This window comes from Trematomus bernacchii, unplaced genomic scaffold (genome assembly GCF_902827165.1).
Source record: "Trematomus bernacchii unplaced genomic scaffold, fTreBer1.1, whole genome shotgun sequence".
Lineage (NCBI taxonomy): Eukaryota > Metazoa > Chordata > Actinopteri > Perciformes > Nototheniidae > Trematomus > Trematomus bernacchii.
In genome coordinates this window covers 224,946-242,564 of record NW_022987720.1, presented here as the reverse complement: position 1 = coordinate 242,564, position 17,619 = coordinate 224,946, and the positions used below count along the sequence as shown (strand labels likewise).

General features: G+C 38.8%; 1 protein-coding gene across 1 annotated transcript in view; it reads right to left on the bottom strand.

Moving 5' to 3' along the window:
• Positions 1-5,462: 5,462 nt before the first annotated feature.
• nkain2 (sodium/potassium transporting ATPase interacting 2) overlaps positions 5,463-17,619 on the bottom strand; it is a 43,496-nt gene continuing 31,339 nt past the window's right edge. Inside the window, exons 4-6 of the mRNA XM_034143058.1 lie at positions 15,320-15,380; positions 8,035-8,116; positions 5,463-5,722 (exon numbers count right to left, since the gene is read on the bottom strand). Coding sequence (XP_033998949.1) covers positions 5,713-5,722; positions 8,035-8,116; positions 15,320-15,380 — 153 coding nt within the window. The 3' untranslated portion in view covers positions 5,463-5,712. The remainder of the gene's footprint in view (positions 5,723-8,034; positions 8,117-15,319; positions 15,381-17,619) is intronic.

The following is a 17,619-nucleotide window of genomic DNA, read 5'->3' as shown; positions in this document are numbered from 1 at the left end:
ATCACAGCCAAGGTAACACCCGCCCACCTTATCACCTGAATCTCCTCCTAGAGCACCATTGTGTTCTTTTTAACCAAATATCTCTCAGAGGGGCGTGGGGAGTGGCTCCTTATTTTCATCTAAAGTAAAAGACAGAGAATCAGCACTTTTGAAGAAGGGCTGAAACAGAGGGGTTTATGGGATGCTACAATGATCTGTTTGGTGTTTAGAGCCAAACACTTCAGAGACATGTTTTGTATATATCTGAGACCTATAGTAAAGTAATGAAAAATAGTATAATAGGGGACCTTTAAGTCCCCTTTATCTACTGGAAAAATTGTTCCCAAACATTTATATGCTATACTTTATATCAAAGTTATTATTAAGTTAGTTATCTAGCAGACTACATAGTGTTCAAAAGGTTGCTCTCTTCTTACTTTTCCTTGCATCACACACACACACACTTCTCATCTTTATTAAATCCCCAAAACTTTAATTTGTTTCATTCCGACAGGGTGACACTTGAACACATAAAAATGAAAGTCATTTGGACCGAGAAATGTTTTCGTTCAACGCTGTTGGCACAACTTTCAAATAAACCGAAGTGGGGCGCCTGTAAAATGGGTTGTTAGCTCCGTTACAAATCCTCATCAATGCCATAGGGCACAAGACGCATGGTAATGCTTTTACTTGTCCTGGCTGTGCCGAATTGCTTTTAGTGGAAAATGCAAATTATTAAAAAAAGCCTATACAAGTGCAAGTCATCCACTTATTACATAAAGCCTGAAAAACCCTTCAGACATTTTTATGGATTGTACTCTTCCACTTTTAACAGGTTACAAAATGGGGATCCTCTGCAGGATACAAATAAATATTTAAAGTATTTCTAATTTTGAGCATTTACTCCATCTTAAACTTAGCCTATTGCATCTGTAAAAAAAAGTGTTTTCTTTCACACCGGGCTTTTTTAATAAGGTAGATATTTATTTTTTTACTGTAAAACCATTTTTCTGTAGGATTTTTAATACAGAATTTACCTTTGAGCACTACATGAGCATGTAAGAATACCACCCACTCAATTCCCCTTAATGTTTACCAGTATGTTTCCTCTGCCAAGGAACAATAGTGCTTCCCGGCAATGACTTGGCAAGGATTTGTTTGTGTGTGTGTGTGTGTGTGTTTAGTTAAGGACATACCGATATCACTAGGATATGTGTGATGTCACCCTCAGCTGTTTTTTAGATCCTGTTTCCACAGCTTTCGCATCTTTTCAGTCACTTTGTAAGTGTATTTAATTGTCTTTCTTTTCTTAACTGAAATTCTACAAAACATTTAGCTAGAAAGCAGAAACTCAACCCCCAGGACTTTGAAGACTTTGTTATTCACATGCACAATGTAGCAAATGTAAAGGATTTGAGGACACAAAATAAACGAGGACACAATGTAAACTTTCCTTCTCCACTGTCTACTTTATTCCCAACTGTCTAGTTTATGTACAGTCAGTCACCTGTGGGAAAACCATCATAAAAAGAGAAGACACCCACATAGATGTTCTAGTCAATGGTGAACATTACCAAGTCAACCCAGAGCCACATAGTTTGGATAATGCCACTTTACTGGCATGTTCCTGCATTGATGACGTACTGACATTGTGAATAGTTGTCGAAGGTATTATGAATATGTGTTATTGCACTTTCTAAATACTCCTATAACATGCTTGTTTCTGGTGCGTTAAAAAATAAAATATAGGGCAATACATTTTCAGAGTATTAAACAATTTGTAGGACAAACGTTTACTCTTTAAGATGAGAAGTTGTCTAATAACTGTATTTAGAAGCTAAATTAAGCTGGGAAGTACCTCAAGGTTCTGTAATGGGTCCTATACAGTTTTCTTTTGCATGACATTCCAATTATAATTTTGTGTCCCTTTAACAGCTGCATTTTCTTATTAAACAAAGTATGCAAGCACCAAACGTAATATTTTAAGACCCAGAACACCTATTTTCTTAATTATATTGTGAATTAAGCTACATTTGAATCCAAACATGATGATAGTTGGACACTGACAATTAAATCTGCCACATCCACATAATTCAGAGGAAAAACATTATCTAAGATTTTAAATGGTTTTCTCTTAATAAATAAAACCTAAATATGTGTCATCACCCTTAACCTTTAATTGTTGCCAATTAAGTCATAAATATTTAACATTTTATTAAAATATTTAAAGTTTGATGGGCTTTGCATTTGTTAAATACGCAAATATTTATCAAATCATTTATACTGTTTCTCATTTGTTATTATTCATACACTTATTTATTTCAGTAATAACAATGAATTATTGATAGAATGTGTAGGCTTAAAATAGAGTAGTTATACTTAAGGAGGGATTTTGAACTATTAGTACAGATTTAGAACTTTGCAACAACAACATTTAACAAAATAACGGCTTGCCTCGAGCTTCTTCTGCAAATGTTTAACACTTTATATACAGATGTGCAATCTTAGATCTGCAGAGAAAAAGCTCTATTGACTGTTCCAAAGTCTAAATGTAATCGAGCAACTGTGAAGATAAATAACAAACTGGAGATTCTGTCTTCATTATTACTTTAAAATATATTATTACGGTTGTTATTGCTGTTTTTACGACATTTGATGAGTTCTTCTATTTCCTTTTTTGTTTGTGATGAGGTCGCAGCTTTGCAGGTTCTGGGTTAAGCGTTGTTCAGTTCACCATGACAGAAAAGTACAATGAACTGCAGTACAAGGTCTCAAACGCACACCCAAGCACACACACATACATACACATACATTTGGGTTACATTATATATCCGAAATCTTCTCTATTTCCTGCCAGATTGACGTTAATATTGGTTCCACAATACCAGGTGAAATTGAATTAATCGTCTCCATTAAACACAAATTAACAAATAAATTCCGATTCAGTTCAAATTTGCTAATTACACCAACGACTATCTTTTTCAATTATGCTTCTAATAATATTCACAGCTTTAGTTACTGATTTGAATGTTTCAACAAGACGCTTCATCTGCAGTGAATTCATTTATGAAATAGAAATCATTGGTGTTGGTTGACGATTCAAATCTAAATTAAAATTGTAATGCTAATTATCCGGTGAAGTGAAAGTGAATTTCCTGCCCTGACAGAAAGGTGAATAAAAGAATTACAGACTATAGTGCAACTAATTCCCTTTCCTCCCATTCTCCTCTTACTCTCTCATTTCAAAATACACTGTACAATTAGAAGAAATAAAACACAGTAGTCCCACTTGTACACAACATCATACATTAGTAGTCAACTAGAAAAAACAGTAAACACGGCCACATGTGATTAAAAAACGTCTAGAAGTTCAAAGTTACATTTCGTCGTTTTACGTTGTAGTAGCTATTTTATCTCCTTTACTCAGCAGACATTTCAGACTGTTATTTATAGAAAAATCACAAAGTTCACATTTAGGACTCTTTGAAGAGAGTTGAGGAGCATTCAACAAACCAAACAGTTCCCATCTTAAGTAGCTAGTTAGTCACACGCAGCATGAGATTAAATACGCAACAGTTTGGAAACACCTCATGCAAACACACACAACGTTGTTTCTGTCCTCCGGAGTGACTCTCGGTGGAGCCTCATGGGGCAGCGACTCTGAACGTACCCACAGAGTTTTGTTACAAAACAAGAACTGCTGAAGATATCTGGCAGAGGGGGGTGGACTTTGTAGCTTGTAGAGGGAATAGTCCATCGTCATGCCTGTGTTACCACACAGAAATGTTCCTTGGTTGACGGAGAAGGCCTCAAACTTTTGGTCCAGTGATTGCAACACAAATGCAACATGATAAGTTACGTTTCCAGAAGGAATCAGTTGAATTTTCTGAGCAGAATAAAATAAAAAATCTGCTGGCAGCAATGAACGCAAATGTGTTTTTTTTTGCTTTTTTATATCCTTGCTGTATATCTATTTTTCTTACATGGAAACCCAAGAAACTGAACCGGAGACCCATTATTTTTGTTCCCAGTCTGTGGATTTCAGAAACTAGGCTCCACGGATGTGGTGATATGGTTGGCACTTTCAACATTAACATTTGAGTGGTGAGGTGAAGAGAGGGAGCTGCTGTGACTCTGGAATCTCTCTGGTACCGTCTTTGTCCTTGTTAGTCTGCAGGCGAGGGCGAACGTTTGCAGTGTCAGCGCAGATTCAGCCTCAGTCATTTAGTTCTCCTTTTTTTCAACAATCTCATCCTCTAGTGGTTTGAATATGCAACAAATAAATCAAAACATTAACTTACTAACTTAGATGCAATGATGGCCATTTTTCAGCTTTATGTCACATTTGTTATGGTACAAAAAGATGCCAATCAATGATCAAATTCAGGTCACTTTAACTGTGATTGTCATTTCTGTTAAACGTTGTGTTTGTTTTTCTCATGATGTATGCCTGTGGAAGAGTGTGAACTATTTCTGTTATTCAGATGAGCTGGATGCTTCAGATTTGGCAGATTGGACAGTTGATCTGACCGCCAGCTTTAAAAAAAATATTATTCAGAAATACTGCAGGGAAAAACTTGCCTGCTTTAACGATGGGCGAGTGACAAGGGAAGCTACAAAAGGACTGAAGTGGAAAGGAAACTGTTGCCTGACCTCAATCCCTCTCCTGGGGTTGTTTTCTTTGTCATGTTCTGTCTTTATATACCTCTACCGGTCTGTCTTGGATGGAAGACAAAGTATTTAGACAGCAAGAGACCGGAGGACACATGTGGAACATCTGTTCTGTCTGTTTAATGTGGCAGAAAACACCCCGTAGCCTTTGAGATGCGAGACCTTAAAAGTCTCCTGTATGTCAGTCTCTCTGTCCGGCAGACTGAATTTCTATTGTAAACATTGTTAAGATTCACATTAGCAGTAGAAACGTGAACACATCTGTTTAGTGTGTGTGTGTGTGTGTGTGTGTGTGTGTGTGTGTGTGTGTGTGTGTGTGAATTCACATATGCATCAGTTCATGCCTGTGTGTTTTTTATACACATGCACATTTTAAATGAAAGTATGTAAATCTAACTGTCGCACTGACATTCAACGTTTCTGATGAAACGACAGATGAAAACGTGTGGTGTGTGCTCGAGCTTGAGTCTGGAGACAAGCTCAAAACGTGCACCAATCAGAAACTGTAGAAAATATTTCTGACATTCCTATATCGGTCGTCTTGTTAGTAGATGCAGGGTCAGTATGGTTGGAAGTCCAGTGTCTGATGTGTCAGGCACAAAGAGCAAAACCTTCCAGAGATGGTTTAACAGGCTCTTCTGTTTACGTGAGGATGTGTTTTTTTTTTTTTACTCTTTGGTCAGGCATATCTGCATTGTCTGCAGCAGCTTGAAGAAAAAGTGTTAACATCTTGGAATCCTGATCTTTACATCCTTTTGGTTTCTTTAACAATTTCTTTCGCAAGGCATTGGTTCCTGTTGTTTCCTTCAAGAAGAAAATGCAGTTGTTACCGGAGCTGCTTGTACTGGTGTTTCACACAGTTACAGTGTTCAACCACACGAGGCCAGTGTTTCATCACGAACAGAACTAACTCCATTACAAAACAGCAGAAAGACAGACCAGGGAAGCAATGTGACAAAGTACTGGAAGGGGGGGTTGGAGGTGAAGCAGAATATCTTAGTGTCCTCTGTATCCTGTGGTAAAAGTTGAGCAGCGGTGGTTGGTAAGGCAGCGCTCCTAGGTTTACTTTGACCTGAAAAAAGAGGAGAGAAGAAGGTTATACGAAATAGTGACTGAATCCCATTTATTGCTTTAGTATAGATTTAGCAGTACATGTTAATGTGAACCACTTAAAACAAAACTGCTTGAGGTATAATTGAGTACAGTAAAGATTAAGAGGTTTGTGATTAAATGCTTAGCGGTGCATTTGCTCAGGATTGTCCTTGATAAAGTGAATTAGTCTGGCAAATAGGCTGAACAACATAATGTTCAATGAGGACAGCTGAAGCACTTGTGCTGTGTATTTTTACAAAAGATAATACTCAAGAGGCCGCTTGAGGACATACTGACTTTGATACTTTCTTCCCAACTATTAAGGACAAAAACAGGAAAAGTGAGAAGAAAAGAGCTAATTATTTAATTTGTTAGCAACAAATTCTTGACACAATATAAATGGAACAATGTTACTTTTAGCAGAATAAACATGAAAAGTTGAATTAATTGGCTGTAAAACGCACCGTTACTCAGTTCTAAAACTAGCTTACGGTGGCTAATGTTAGCGATATTAATATAAAGTTATATTGAAAAAATACGTAATGTCCCCCTGATAGCTAAGCAACTTAGCTTAATGCTGAAGAGAGGTAGTTAGAGCAGTTTATTAGTGTAGGATTCTCCTATAACGGTTTAGTGAGTAAGTAGTCCATTAGCTATGCTACTGTATGACTCTAAAATAAGTTTACTATTTACGTTTCTTTGAGGAAATGTCCCTCTTATAGCACTGATACTAATCCACCCTTGACTTAAGAAATGCTTAAATTAGTTTCTTCATCAACGTTTCATAATTCCTAATGTAACTTTAAGCTCAGAGAAAGACAATAGGCTACAAGTGCAACCAAGGACTGAATCGTGAGGTTGTAAAAACAGATGGATAAATAAAACATCAATTGTCTTAAAAAAAAGATGTGATGTTAGATGTGATGATGTTTTTAGATTATGCTAAACTCTCATTTGAATGCACACAGAGAAAAACATGCTTTTGAAGGTCAACAATAAGTTGATCTTTTTTTTTATGTCTTTGCAAAGAAGTGCAGATTTCAACAAAATACCGGAGGCGGTAATGTTTGTGAAGTTATTTTGTGTGTGTGGGTAGTTGGGTGTTGGAGATTTCCACTGGGACCATACAGCTGATCCTTTTTTTATTGGTCCCTGTGGCCGGGGCCAATAAACACCAAAGTGAAGGGACAACAGCTGGGGAACAATGATAGCATATTGATGATGTTTGTGCAAGTGTGTGTGTGCATACACGAGCATGTCGATATCTGTTTGCGCATAAGGGTACGCGCACAATACGTCTATCAGCACATTTACAGATGTGTGTATTCACGCTTGAGCTATCGTGCGAAAGTGTGTGTTTGTGTTTGTAGCCATTATCTTGGGGGTCGATGATTTATGATCTGTGTTATGACTTCCACAGGGGACATATAAAACTACAGAAGGGCCCTTTATTGCCTTTCTTCTTTGTTTAGTCCTACCTTTCATCCATCACTCTGTGTTTTCTCTACCTATCTACTAGTCTCTCGCCCATCTTGATCTCAATTTCTCTCTCTGTCCGTCTGCCTCTGGCTCTAATTTGCCCCGGCTCTTTCGTCTAATAAAAACAGCTATTGATCACCTGTCTCCTGCACATCAGTCCTATTTCTGTTTGTTATTTGTAACAGTGTACTTTTGCTTTCTTGCTTAGTGCATTCAGATTGATGTTGGGATGTCTAAGCCTGGACTCAGACTCCTTTTGTGTTATCCTATAGGCTTCCGGGGCCTAAGAAAAGCTGAAGATCTTGACAAACTGGCATTTGTTGTTTTGAGTCTGTGGAAATCACTGTATAAACTACAAAATAAAAGCTTCCAAAACAACAAATCGCACAAGGATTACATCAGGAGGATGCCCTTTTCAGTTAATTTGGGTTTAACAGCTGATAAACAGTTTTAGCTAGAATTGTTTTTTTCTCACACACAACACATTTATTTGCCACTTGTGAAGGGAGCGATATTAAAGCGCTACAACAAGTTCTAAGAGAGACCTTGGGCTGATACATGATAAACACTTACGCTGATGCGGCAAGAATGTGCTAATATCAGCCTCACTGCAGAACTCCAGATATTAAACACAGAGAAACGTCCCCTAACGATGTTTGCTGTTGATAGCGGGTTTGGATTTAGGAGGGTTTAAGGATGTGAGAAATGAAAACACAAAACATGCACGTATTATAATAATTGGGACTAATATTGTGCCTATGTGATCAAATGTGATTAAAAGATGATGATTACACAGACTTCAGCTATACTCACATGTACATGGGCTGTAGCTGAAGGTGGGAGGTCTTCTGAGGGCCCTGGTAGCCGTACGAGTCGAACCCTCCTATAAAATCAACTGCACAAAACAAAAGACAAAGCACCAATTAGAGAAATCCTTTGTGGTTATCAACTGGGAGCCTGCGACCACAGATGATTCATTGCGTCGGGCCTCCTACACCAACAGACGTCTCTACGGTACATCGTGTACCAGAAACACCACCTTAATCGCTGCTGCTCTGACTAGATAATGGCAGATTTTGGCATTCAAATGATTCAAAACTAAATGTTGCCTCAACTGTACCACAATGTGACTCAGATGTAATTCTATTTTGAAGAGGACTTATGGAGCGGTATATTTATGCCTTGAGAATACTCTTGACTCTTAAATTATCTAGGATGGCTCGCCAGTTTCTCGGGCTGAGGCAGAGCGTCTGGACTTTTGAAGAGAGGAAGCCATGATGTATATTTGTTGGGCTTTGATGTTGTCGAGCTCATAAAAGGGTACTTCCTTGCCTTGATCAGGAGCGCACTTTCTTATTTATTGAGTGAGGTTTCCTAGCGTCAAGTACAATGTGGTATTTGGCTGTCACTGTGGAGATGAAAGTAGCTTTAAGTACACCTTAAGTCGGCAAGAAGCAGGGATATGAGACCAAACCTGATGTGGAAACCAAACCTTTTACGCTAATTAGCATGTTTATGCCTCTATTTAAAATACCATAAATAAAACACATGAATATGTAATGGTGCGGTTATGGTTTCATTTCTTGGCTTTCAGAACATACTCGCCTTAAATGACACAATATCATGCTTTATGTATCATGCTTGTATTTTTGGTTTCAAATAGAATATGTGTACATGCTTTAATGTTAAAAGGAACACTTTTTGTTTTACTGTCTGTCTTTATATAGCTGTATTCACCCGCTTTCAATAACACACATTTTTTTTGCTTTTTTTTTGTTTTTAACCAGATTTGACAAACTAAATATTATGTAAGTAAGTCAGACAAAGGCAGATTTGATCTTTAAACAGAGTCATGATTACTGTTTACCCCTATGTGCGGCCTCTATGCTAAACTAAGCTAAGCTAACCAGCGATACATTTTTGTTTTGGATTTGGAGCAGGGGTGGCATAACAGGCCGATATTTGAGGATTTGAGCGGATGAAAAATAAAAAAAATAAATCCGAACTAGTCATGAAGTGCGTTAAATGTAATCAACAGGATATTTTCGTCTGGAGGGACGCAAGAGCGGGGCATATGAGGAGACCGACGGCTAGTTCTAGTGTTCAGCCTGCTAGCTGCATTTTGAACTAACTGTAAGCAATGAAAAATGACCTAGAGAAAAAGAAAAGTATATATAATAGTTTAAGATCTATAGAAGACAAGGTACATTTTATTTTTCGTATATTTCTTACCTAAAGAAAACAACTTAAAAAAAAGAGAAACCAAGCTTTAGTGAATCGGACCAACAAACTGATCATCTTCAATCTATCTGTTCATACATAATAATCTTCTTCTTTAATTCTGTCGAAGTTGGGTAAAAGAATGTCACCATAAGCCACAACGTCTTTTCACACTTCTCACTTAATCCTCTTAATGCATTCATGTGAAATTGTGATTACACCACACGACGGGACAACAGATGATCTTCTTTGTCTGTCAGCGGTTTTCTCGACTGCTGCAATAATGTGATATTTTGATGATCATTGTGCTCATTGTGCTTGTTCAGTCAGACAATGCAGAGGAGACATTGCCTCTGCCTTTCTTTTGTGAGGATCCTTTTTGTGGCAGAATGGCCCGGTGTGAACGCTAAGGGTTTCCTGCTGATTCATGCTGCAGTCAAATCATCTCAGCAGACTTTCTGCCATGCTCGACCCTTCCAACGCAAGAGGAAATGGAGCCTCTAACCTCGTCAGTGCGCTGTCTATCAAGCTGAATAGAGGCTCATTTTAACATTCTGATGTTATTCATAAGGGGCTGGGGGTGTCCAACGAGCGAATGAGAAGAGGAACAATTGCCCCAGAAACTGCAGTCTGATCTATTAAAGAACAGATGTTCTGATTTTGTATGACCACATTCTGTGTTGAATATATCTTACCTATGTTGAACCGATGTTAAGACTGATGAAATACATATTTAAGGCCATTTAGTAGTTAGGATTAGAGTAGTTGAGTTTTTGGTAAATGTTTGGGATGTTTTTTGACTTGTACATTTTCTGTATAATACATGAACTCCTCCATTTCTAGATGTGTTAATAATATATAATGTAAAAGATTTATGTTTAGTGTCTAGGCTACTATTTTCAAGCTTCGTATATCTTATCAGGGTAAACCACATGTCGGATGTCTCCAATATGTCTTTTGATGGCAATTTTTTACTTGTGATTAAATAAACAATGATGATGAGATTATTTAAAATTATTGTGGTTTTTCCCAGTTGTGAGTTTTCACTTAAAAAGGATTCCACTCATTTAAAGGGGCGCTATGGAGTGTGTCATATAGGTTTGTGTGCATATAAATGGTCTGCAAAGGCTTAAATCCCAAAGTTCCTTCTCTCCCACTGCCTGAAACGCCTCCATTGGACTCCTTGTTTACATACCATAGTGACATCACGATGTAACACACATGCTTCTACTGTCTAGCGCTCCAACACATTGTACGTGATACGCTAAGGGGCGGGACAACTCTAAGGGGTTGACCAATCACAACAGAGCCGGCCAGCTAACCAATCAGAGCAGACTGGGCTCTGGTTTCAGACAGAGGTGCTGCAGCACAGGCAGTATGAGAAAAATAAAGAGCTTTTTGAACATTAAAGCATGTAAACATGTCAGAGGCACAAAATACAATGATGGAACGGAAAATATATGAACCTGAATGAATGGGCCTCTTTAAAGAATGATCAGACAAAGATTCCAGGCAGATGTTTGACATGAATCTGTCTGACACATTCATGCAGCACTGAGACGGATAAGCATCACTATGATCATGTCCCACACACTGATACAACCACAAAATCCACACACACAGACTTTATCACACACAGACTTGTTCACACATGCACAGAATAATTATCAGTGTAATTAGCTTTCTCAGCAACTCAAAAACCTTCATTGGTCCTCGGTGAGTATTAGCGTTTTCACCCAAGGCACATTTCCCTACAAAGCTCCCTGATTATTGTCTGGTCTTCCACACTGCATTATCGCGCAGAGCTTTTTCCCGAAGCCGTGTTAGGGACTTACAGAACAGCAAACACAGGATTACCACAAATGCAAAAATCACACTGGAGAGAATTATCTTCTTGTCACATTGAAAATGATGCATGTGACATGACGCTGCCATTGAGTACATATTCATGAAGCCTCAAACCTTTCATTTCAATCCATCTGATCACATTTGTTCCTTGAGAAGAAGTGGGGAAATGACAGGTGTGGCTTACAGTATGTTTGCCTATTTGTGTGCAAAGTAAAAAAAAAAGATATACAACTGAGATGTCCCTGAAGCACTAAATCGGCCGTGTTGTGTGAATGTGTTTGTCTGCATGTGTTAGCTCTGTGATAGACTGGCGACCTCTCGAGGGTGTACACCGACTCTTACCCAGGGGCTTGGCTTTAGCTCCCAAAACACTTTTAACCACACAAGCAATAGATGGTTAGCTGTTAATGCATAGTGGTGAAATACCTCTGAATATTTTTACGGCCCTAAAAACTTAATGTGTTTCTTTAAAACTACCGTGAGGTCACAGATACATTTTAAATCATCACAATGTTAACAAGTTAAAAGTCATGTAAGGTTGAATTGATCTCAAATGTATGGAGTATAATCAAGTTTCAGGGGTTATTCTGAGACGTTTTTTTGTAGCACTGCATTTTAATAAGCTTTGTGATGACAGGAAACCTAAAATGCCACTTGTTCCGTGTCTGAATAATTAATGTCTCTCACTTATTATTTGGCCTTTGCTTCACTGTTGTATTTGGCTACTGTTGTATTTTGGCCCTTGGCTGTCGATACTGCACATTTTTGCTTTATTCGCAGCCTGAGAGTGAGATATTAGTAAAATATTCTTGTCTTAGTCTGACAGTTTATGCTAGCTACATTTTGAATGAACAATTTAAGTATTTGTTTAAACCCTTAAAACTCACATATGCTTCATCAGGACTCTGTTTTGGAAAGTTCTGGCAACATTGGCAAACAATCACACAACTTTCATTGCTTTAGTTTCATTTAAATGTCATACTGCATGGAAATATTGCACATTGTTTTCTCCACCAAGGAGGTTATGTTTTTGATTTGTTTGTCTCTGTCAGCAGGGTTACAGAAAAACGACTAGCTCTGTCTTCATTCAACTTGGTTTAAGGGTGAAGCATGGGCCAAGGAAGAATTCAAATGTGGAGCTGATCCAAATCACAGCCTGAATAAACACATACTTTTCACTTTAGTCGATATTGCAAGGTATTTGGCCTTGGCGGAGGTCTATCCTCTCAGAGATGCCTTTTAGTTACATCATACTTTCCGAACAAGTGAGAAAAGCGAGGTTAAAATCTCTCATGTGAAACACCAAAAATTGTTTTAACTTTAGCCGTAAATAATGTGTTTGTGTCGGTCGCCATCACTCAGCTGATTGATAAGATGGTCTTTATATGGGCTTAAAACGGGAAACTAAAGGTTATCATTTAAAGCTTCTGCCAGATATTTCAGTTGCTACAGGGAGAATTTAACAAGCCGCATTTGGCATGTCACTAAGCACATGAACTCTGGCATAGAAACACAGCGCACAGCACTGAAATTGTTGTTTATATCTAACAAGATCTCACTCTCAGGCTGCGAATAAAGCTAAAATGTGCAGTATCGACAGCCAAGGGCCAAAATACAACAGTGAAGCAAAGGCCAAATAATAAGTGTGAGACATTAATTATTCAGACACGGAAAACAAGTGGCATTTTAGGTTTCCTGTCATCACAAAGCTTATTAAAATGCAGTGCTACCAAAAAACGTCTCAGAATAACCCCTGAAACTTGATTATACTCCATACATTTGAGATCAATTCAACCTTACATGACTTTTAACTTGTTAACATTGTGATGATTTAAAAAGGATCTGTGACCTCACGGTAGAAAGGTCTTACCCGGCATTGAACTGCAGTTTTATAACAAATGCAAATAATAAATACAAATGTGTCTATTCTCAGCTCTTTGAATCATTTCCATGGATTCAGTCTGCATTTATCACCTATCAATATTGATGTGTTCGCAAAGACCACTCTCAATTCAGTGTTGAATAAGACATGGCTGCGTATTGATCCTCCTGCAAAGAGTCTACTTTAATGGAATAACTAAACTGATGGCCTCATGTAAATGGGCTCATTTAAATTAATGCTCAAAGGAACACGCTGCCTTCAAAATACTAATATCGCAGAATTAAGATGTTGATTTGCCTCATTTCCCCACTTGTTACTGGTATTACACTTCAAATGCAATTCATTGATACTGTCTAGTCTTTGACTGTAGAAGTTTCATTCATCCCAATGGTTGTAAAGATGATTAGATGCATTGATAAAACATTGAATAAAGATTAATTAAACATTTGTGTTGGTCTTTCCCTCCCTTTTTGACTCCCCCCTGTGCCTGTTGCTTGGTGATGGTGGTTCAAAGTGGTGAGCATGTAGGAGAGAAGTCGAATGAAAGACAACTTTGATCGAGCATGAATCTACCGAGCACTCCTTCACACACTCTCTCTTCTCGTCTCCTTCTCTGTGTGCCACTGTAAATGAATGAGCTGGAGGCTACAGGTTTCACTTTGAATTCCAACTTGAAGTATCAGTAAACTCCCTCCAGTCCGAGATGGCTTCATTCAAACCTGCTGCTTCAGCGCCAAGGGAGTGAATGTACAGATTGCATTCACTTAACAAGTTTGACTTGATTCCTCTTTCAAAAGGGGACGGTGAGTTACGGTCTGAAGTCGCAGAGACCGTTAATGCAGTGGCTAGGCATTATTCTTCATATAGCCTGTTTATTATTAATGTATTAGCCTTAGGAGAACGACACACATCAAATACAACTTAAACTACATCAAATATATCTAATTGGTAAATCACATTTTTTTGGATCGGGAAAATCGGTCGGATCAGTATCTCTTGGGTAATAATGTCTATGATGATGACTCCAAAAAGCTATCACCCCCTCCAGAAGCTGCCGATTACTATAAGGGATTGTACAATAATAAGTCCAATGAGCTCAACTCAACTTCTCTACACATTTTGGATTACATTATAACAGGACATTTCCATTTATCCTTATATAGAAAACATATTGGTGGTACGGATCTTTGTAAACAAGATGGGTGAGTTACGGTCTGAAGTTGGAGAGACCATTAATGCAGTGGCTAGGCATTATTCTTTATATAGCCTGTTTATGATCTGTTTATTAGCCTAATAAACAGATCATATTTGACCTGGATTTTCTCCCGTTTGAGATTAAAACCAATTTGGATGGAAACCCTGACGGCAGGTCCTTGCATTTTTGTCACATTTTCAAGTACACTTGAGGGCTGTAGTAAGAGTGATACTTGACATTTAAAGAGTTTCGGGGGGGATTTGTCTTGTATTGACCTTTCCAAAATGAAAAACACAAGAGCAAAAGTTTAAGCAATAGATGAAGCAGAGTGTTTGTCAGCACTCCAACAACCACCAGCCAACGCTCCTTAAAGCCCGTCCTCTTTAATGTCAAAAAGCAAGAAAATACTGTTTGAAAATATGAACATAAATGTAATGTATAAAGCGCAGAAGTGTTATGATAGAAGGAATATCAGTGTGATTGTGCACTATTCCTTATCATACTCACAATACAAGGACCAAGTAGCTTTTCACTGACATAATAAAACAATATTGTTCCTTTTTTCACGTCTATTCCACACAGCCTAATAGCACAATGTTATGTGTGAAGCCATGAAGGGCGTATTTAAGTGTTCTTTTTCAAACAAGCTGGAAACAGGCTTTTCATCCAGCTCTTTGTGCTTTTGTAAGCCTAATTAGCTGGGAAATGGGGCGCTAGCTTTTTTCTTCCTCAATCTGAAAAAAAGGAGCTACTTTTAAAAAATGACAAAGAACTTGGATGTTAAAGCGGCTTCCATTATCACTTTAAACTTCATATGTGCAGAATGAAACGCTTAACAAGTGTAGAGACAATGGCGAGACTTAGTGAAAAGGAAATGGATAGAAACAGTATCTTTTACAGTGGTATGAGTAAAGACATGCAGGGTGGGTCAATGTGTGTGTTTGTGTACTTACAGCTATCCTCTTCCTCCGAAATGAGCTTGACCACATAGCAGGCGTAGATAAACCCCATCAACTAGAGACAAAGAGAGCAGCAGAAACAGAGGGGGAATGATTTCTTTGTGAGAACAGAGAGCAGACAAAGCATGGACATCGAACAAATTGTTGGACAAAGCAGTGAAAACAGGTGTTGGTGTAAGTGGGGCAGAACAGCCTCAAAAACAGAGCACTTGAATCAATGGACACACACACACACACACACACACACACACACACACACACACACACACACACACACACACACACACACACACACACACACACACACACACACACACACACACACACACACACACACACACACACACACACCACACACACACACACACCACACACACACACACACACACACACACACACACACACACACACACACACACACACACACACCGGGTGACTGTCTGGTATCCTCAATGAAAACCTCAAGGTTAACCTGACACTGTTTTAATACACATCTTCAAAACATACAACTTTAAAACACACATTGGCACGCTGGTCGATTGTGGCACTGTGGGTGAACATTAGCGCGATTGCGATCTTTGAAATTGAATTTCAAGACCCCCTTTATTGCTTCGGTGTTGTTTGATGTCAAGGCAGATAGTTTTGTATTTGTTACTCGAGTCAAAATGAAAACCTCGCCGCCGCCGCCGCCCTCTCTGAAAGTGCTTTGTTCGGCTCAACTTGTAACTAAACACAGAGGTGGTACCTTACATCCTTTTCTCGGATGAAGAGTGAACAGTAAAGGGGCTACAGTGCTGTGTGTGTGTGCTGCGGTTGTTACCAAAAAGGATTCAAATGTGTAGACAGTGATATAGCAGTCCGCACTAGCAGGACACCTTTGCTCTATGATCTGCTCTGCCATTGGCTGTCTGTTCCCAAGGCGACGTGTAGGAAGTGCCCGATGCAGGAAGGAGCGGTCAATGTAAGGTCGAGTGACCTTATTACCCCGCAACAATGGAGAAGGAATAAGAGACAGAGAGAGAAGTCAATGTGGTACGAGAGGAAGACGCAGGCCGAAAGTGAATGATGTGTAAATGTGTTTGCATGAGGCATGAGGCATCACACACACACACACACACACACACACACACACACACACACACACACACACACACACACACACACACACACACACACACACACACACACACACACACACACACACACACACACACACCACACACACACACACACACACACACACACACACACACACACACACACACACACACACACACACACTTAAGATTCAGGGTATATCTCAAGGTCTTGACCTCATTTAGTCTAAATAATGTTCAGCTCCCAAAGCACCTCTCTCTCCTCCCTCCTTTTCTACCCCCTCTCTGCGATATCATTCCTGCTTCTGTTCCTTTCTATTTTCCTCCAATATCTCAGCTTCCTTCGTTTATTTTCTTTAATTCACCTCCTTATATCTCTCCTTGTTCCCGACAAGTACACGAGTCATATAAATACAGTGTTTTTCTCAGAGGGTGATGACTGTACTTAGATGTGAGCCAAATACTGGAAATAGACAATGCTGCCAGTGTCAGCATGGGGATCAGCAGTGATGAGAAAATCAATGTGGGTAACACCGCAGGCTTTTATTTATCAGATATGCTTTGAGAAATTACCACCGGTCAAAGTTTATTTCAACCTTTACTGGCTGTAAAATCTCAATGCAATTGACAGCAAGCTAGCAGCATACCTTTATGTCACAGTAGGATTTGGAAAAACTTGTCCATGCTTTTATCTTCAGTAGATTCGACTACTGTAACGGTGTCTTCACAGGTCTCACTAAAATATCTGTTAGAAAGCTGCAGCTTATTCAGAACGCTGCTGCCTGAGTCCTCACCAACACTAGGAAAGTGGATCACATCACTCCAGTTGTGAAGTCTTTACACTGGCTTCCTGTCTGTCGAAGAATTGATTTAAAAATACTGCAAGTGGTTTATAAAGCACTGAATTTTCTGATCTCCTGCTAAATTATGAACCATCCAGAACTCTCAGGTCTTCTGGGACTGGTCTGCTTTCTGTCCCCAGAGTCAGAACTAAACATGGAGAAGCTGCATTCAGTTATTATGCTCCAAATATCTTTAAAATCCAGGACGAAGACTTTTCTTTTTGCCTTAAAGGTCACCTACAGTAGTATGCAAAATCCAATGTGAAAATGTGTTTCAGGAAAAAAGATTCGCTCACTTTTTGTCCTGATCCATTTGGATAAAAACCTGTCTGAAAATGAGCTGATCAGATTTTGG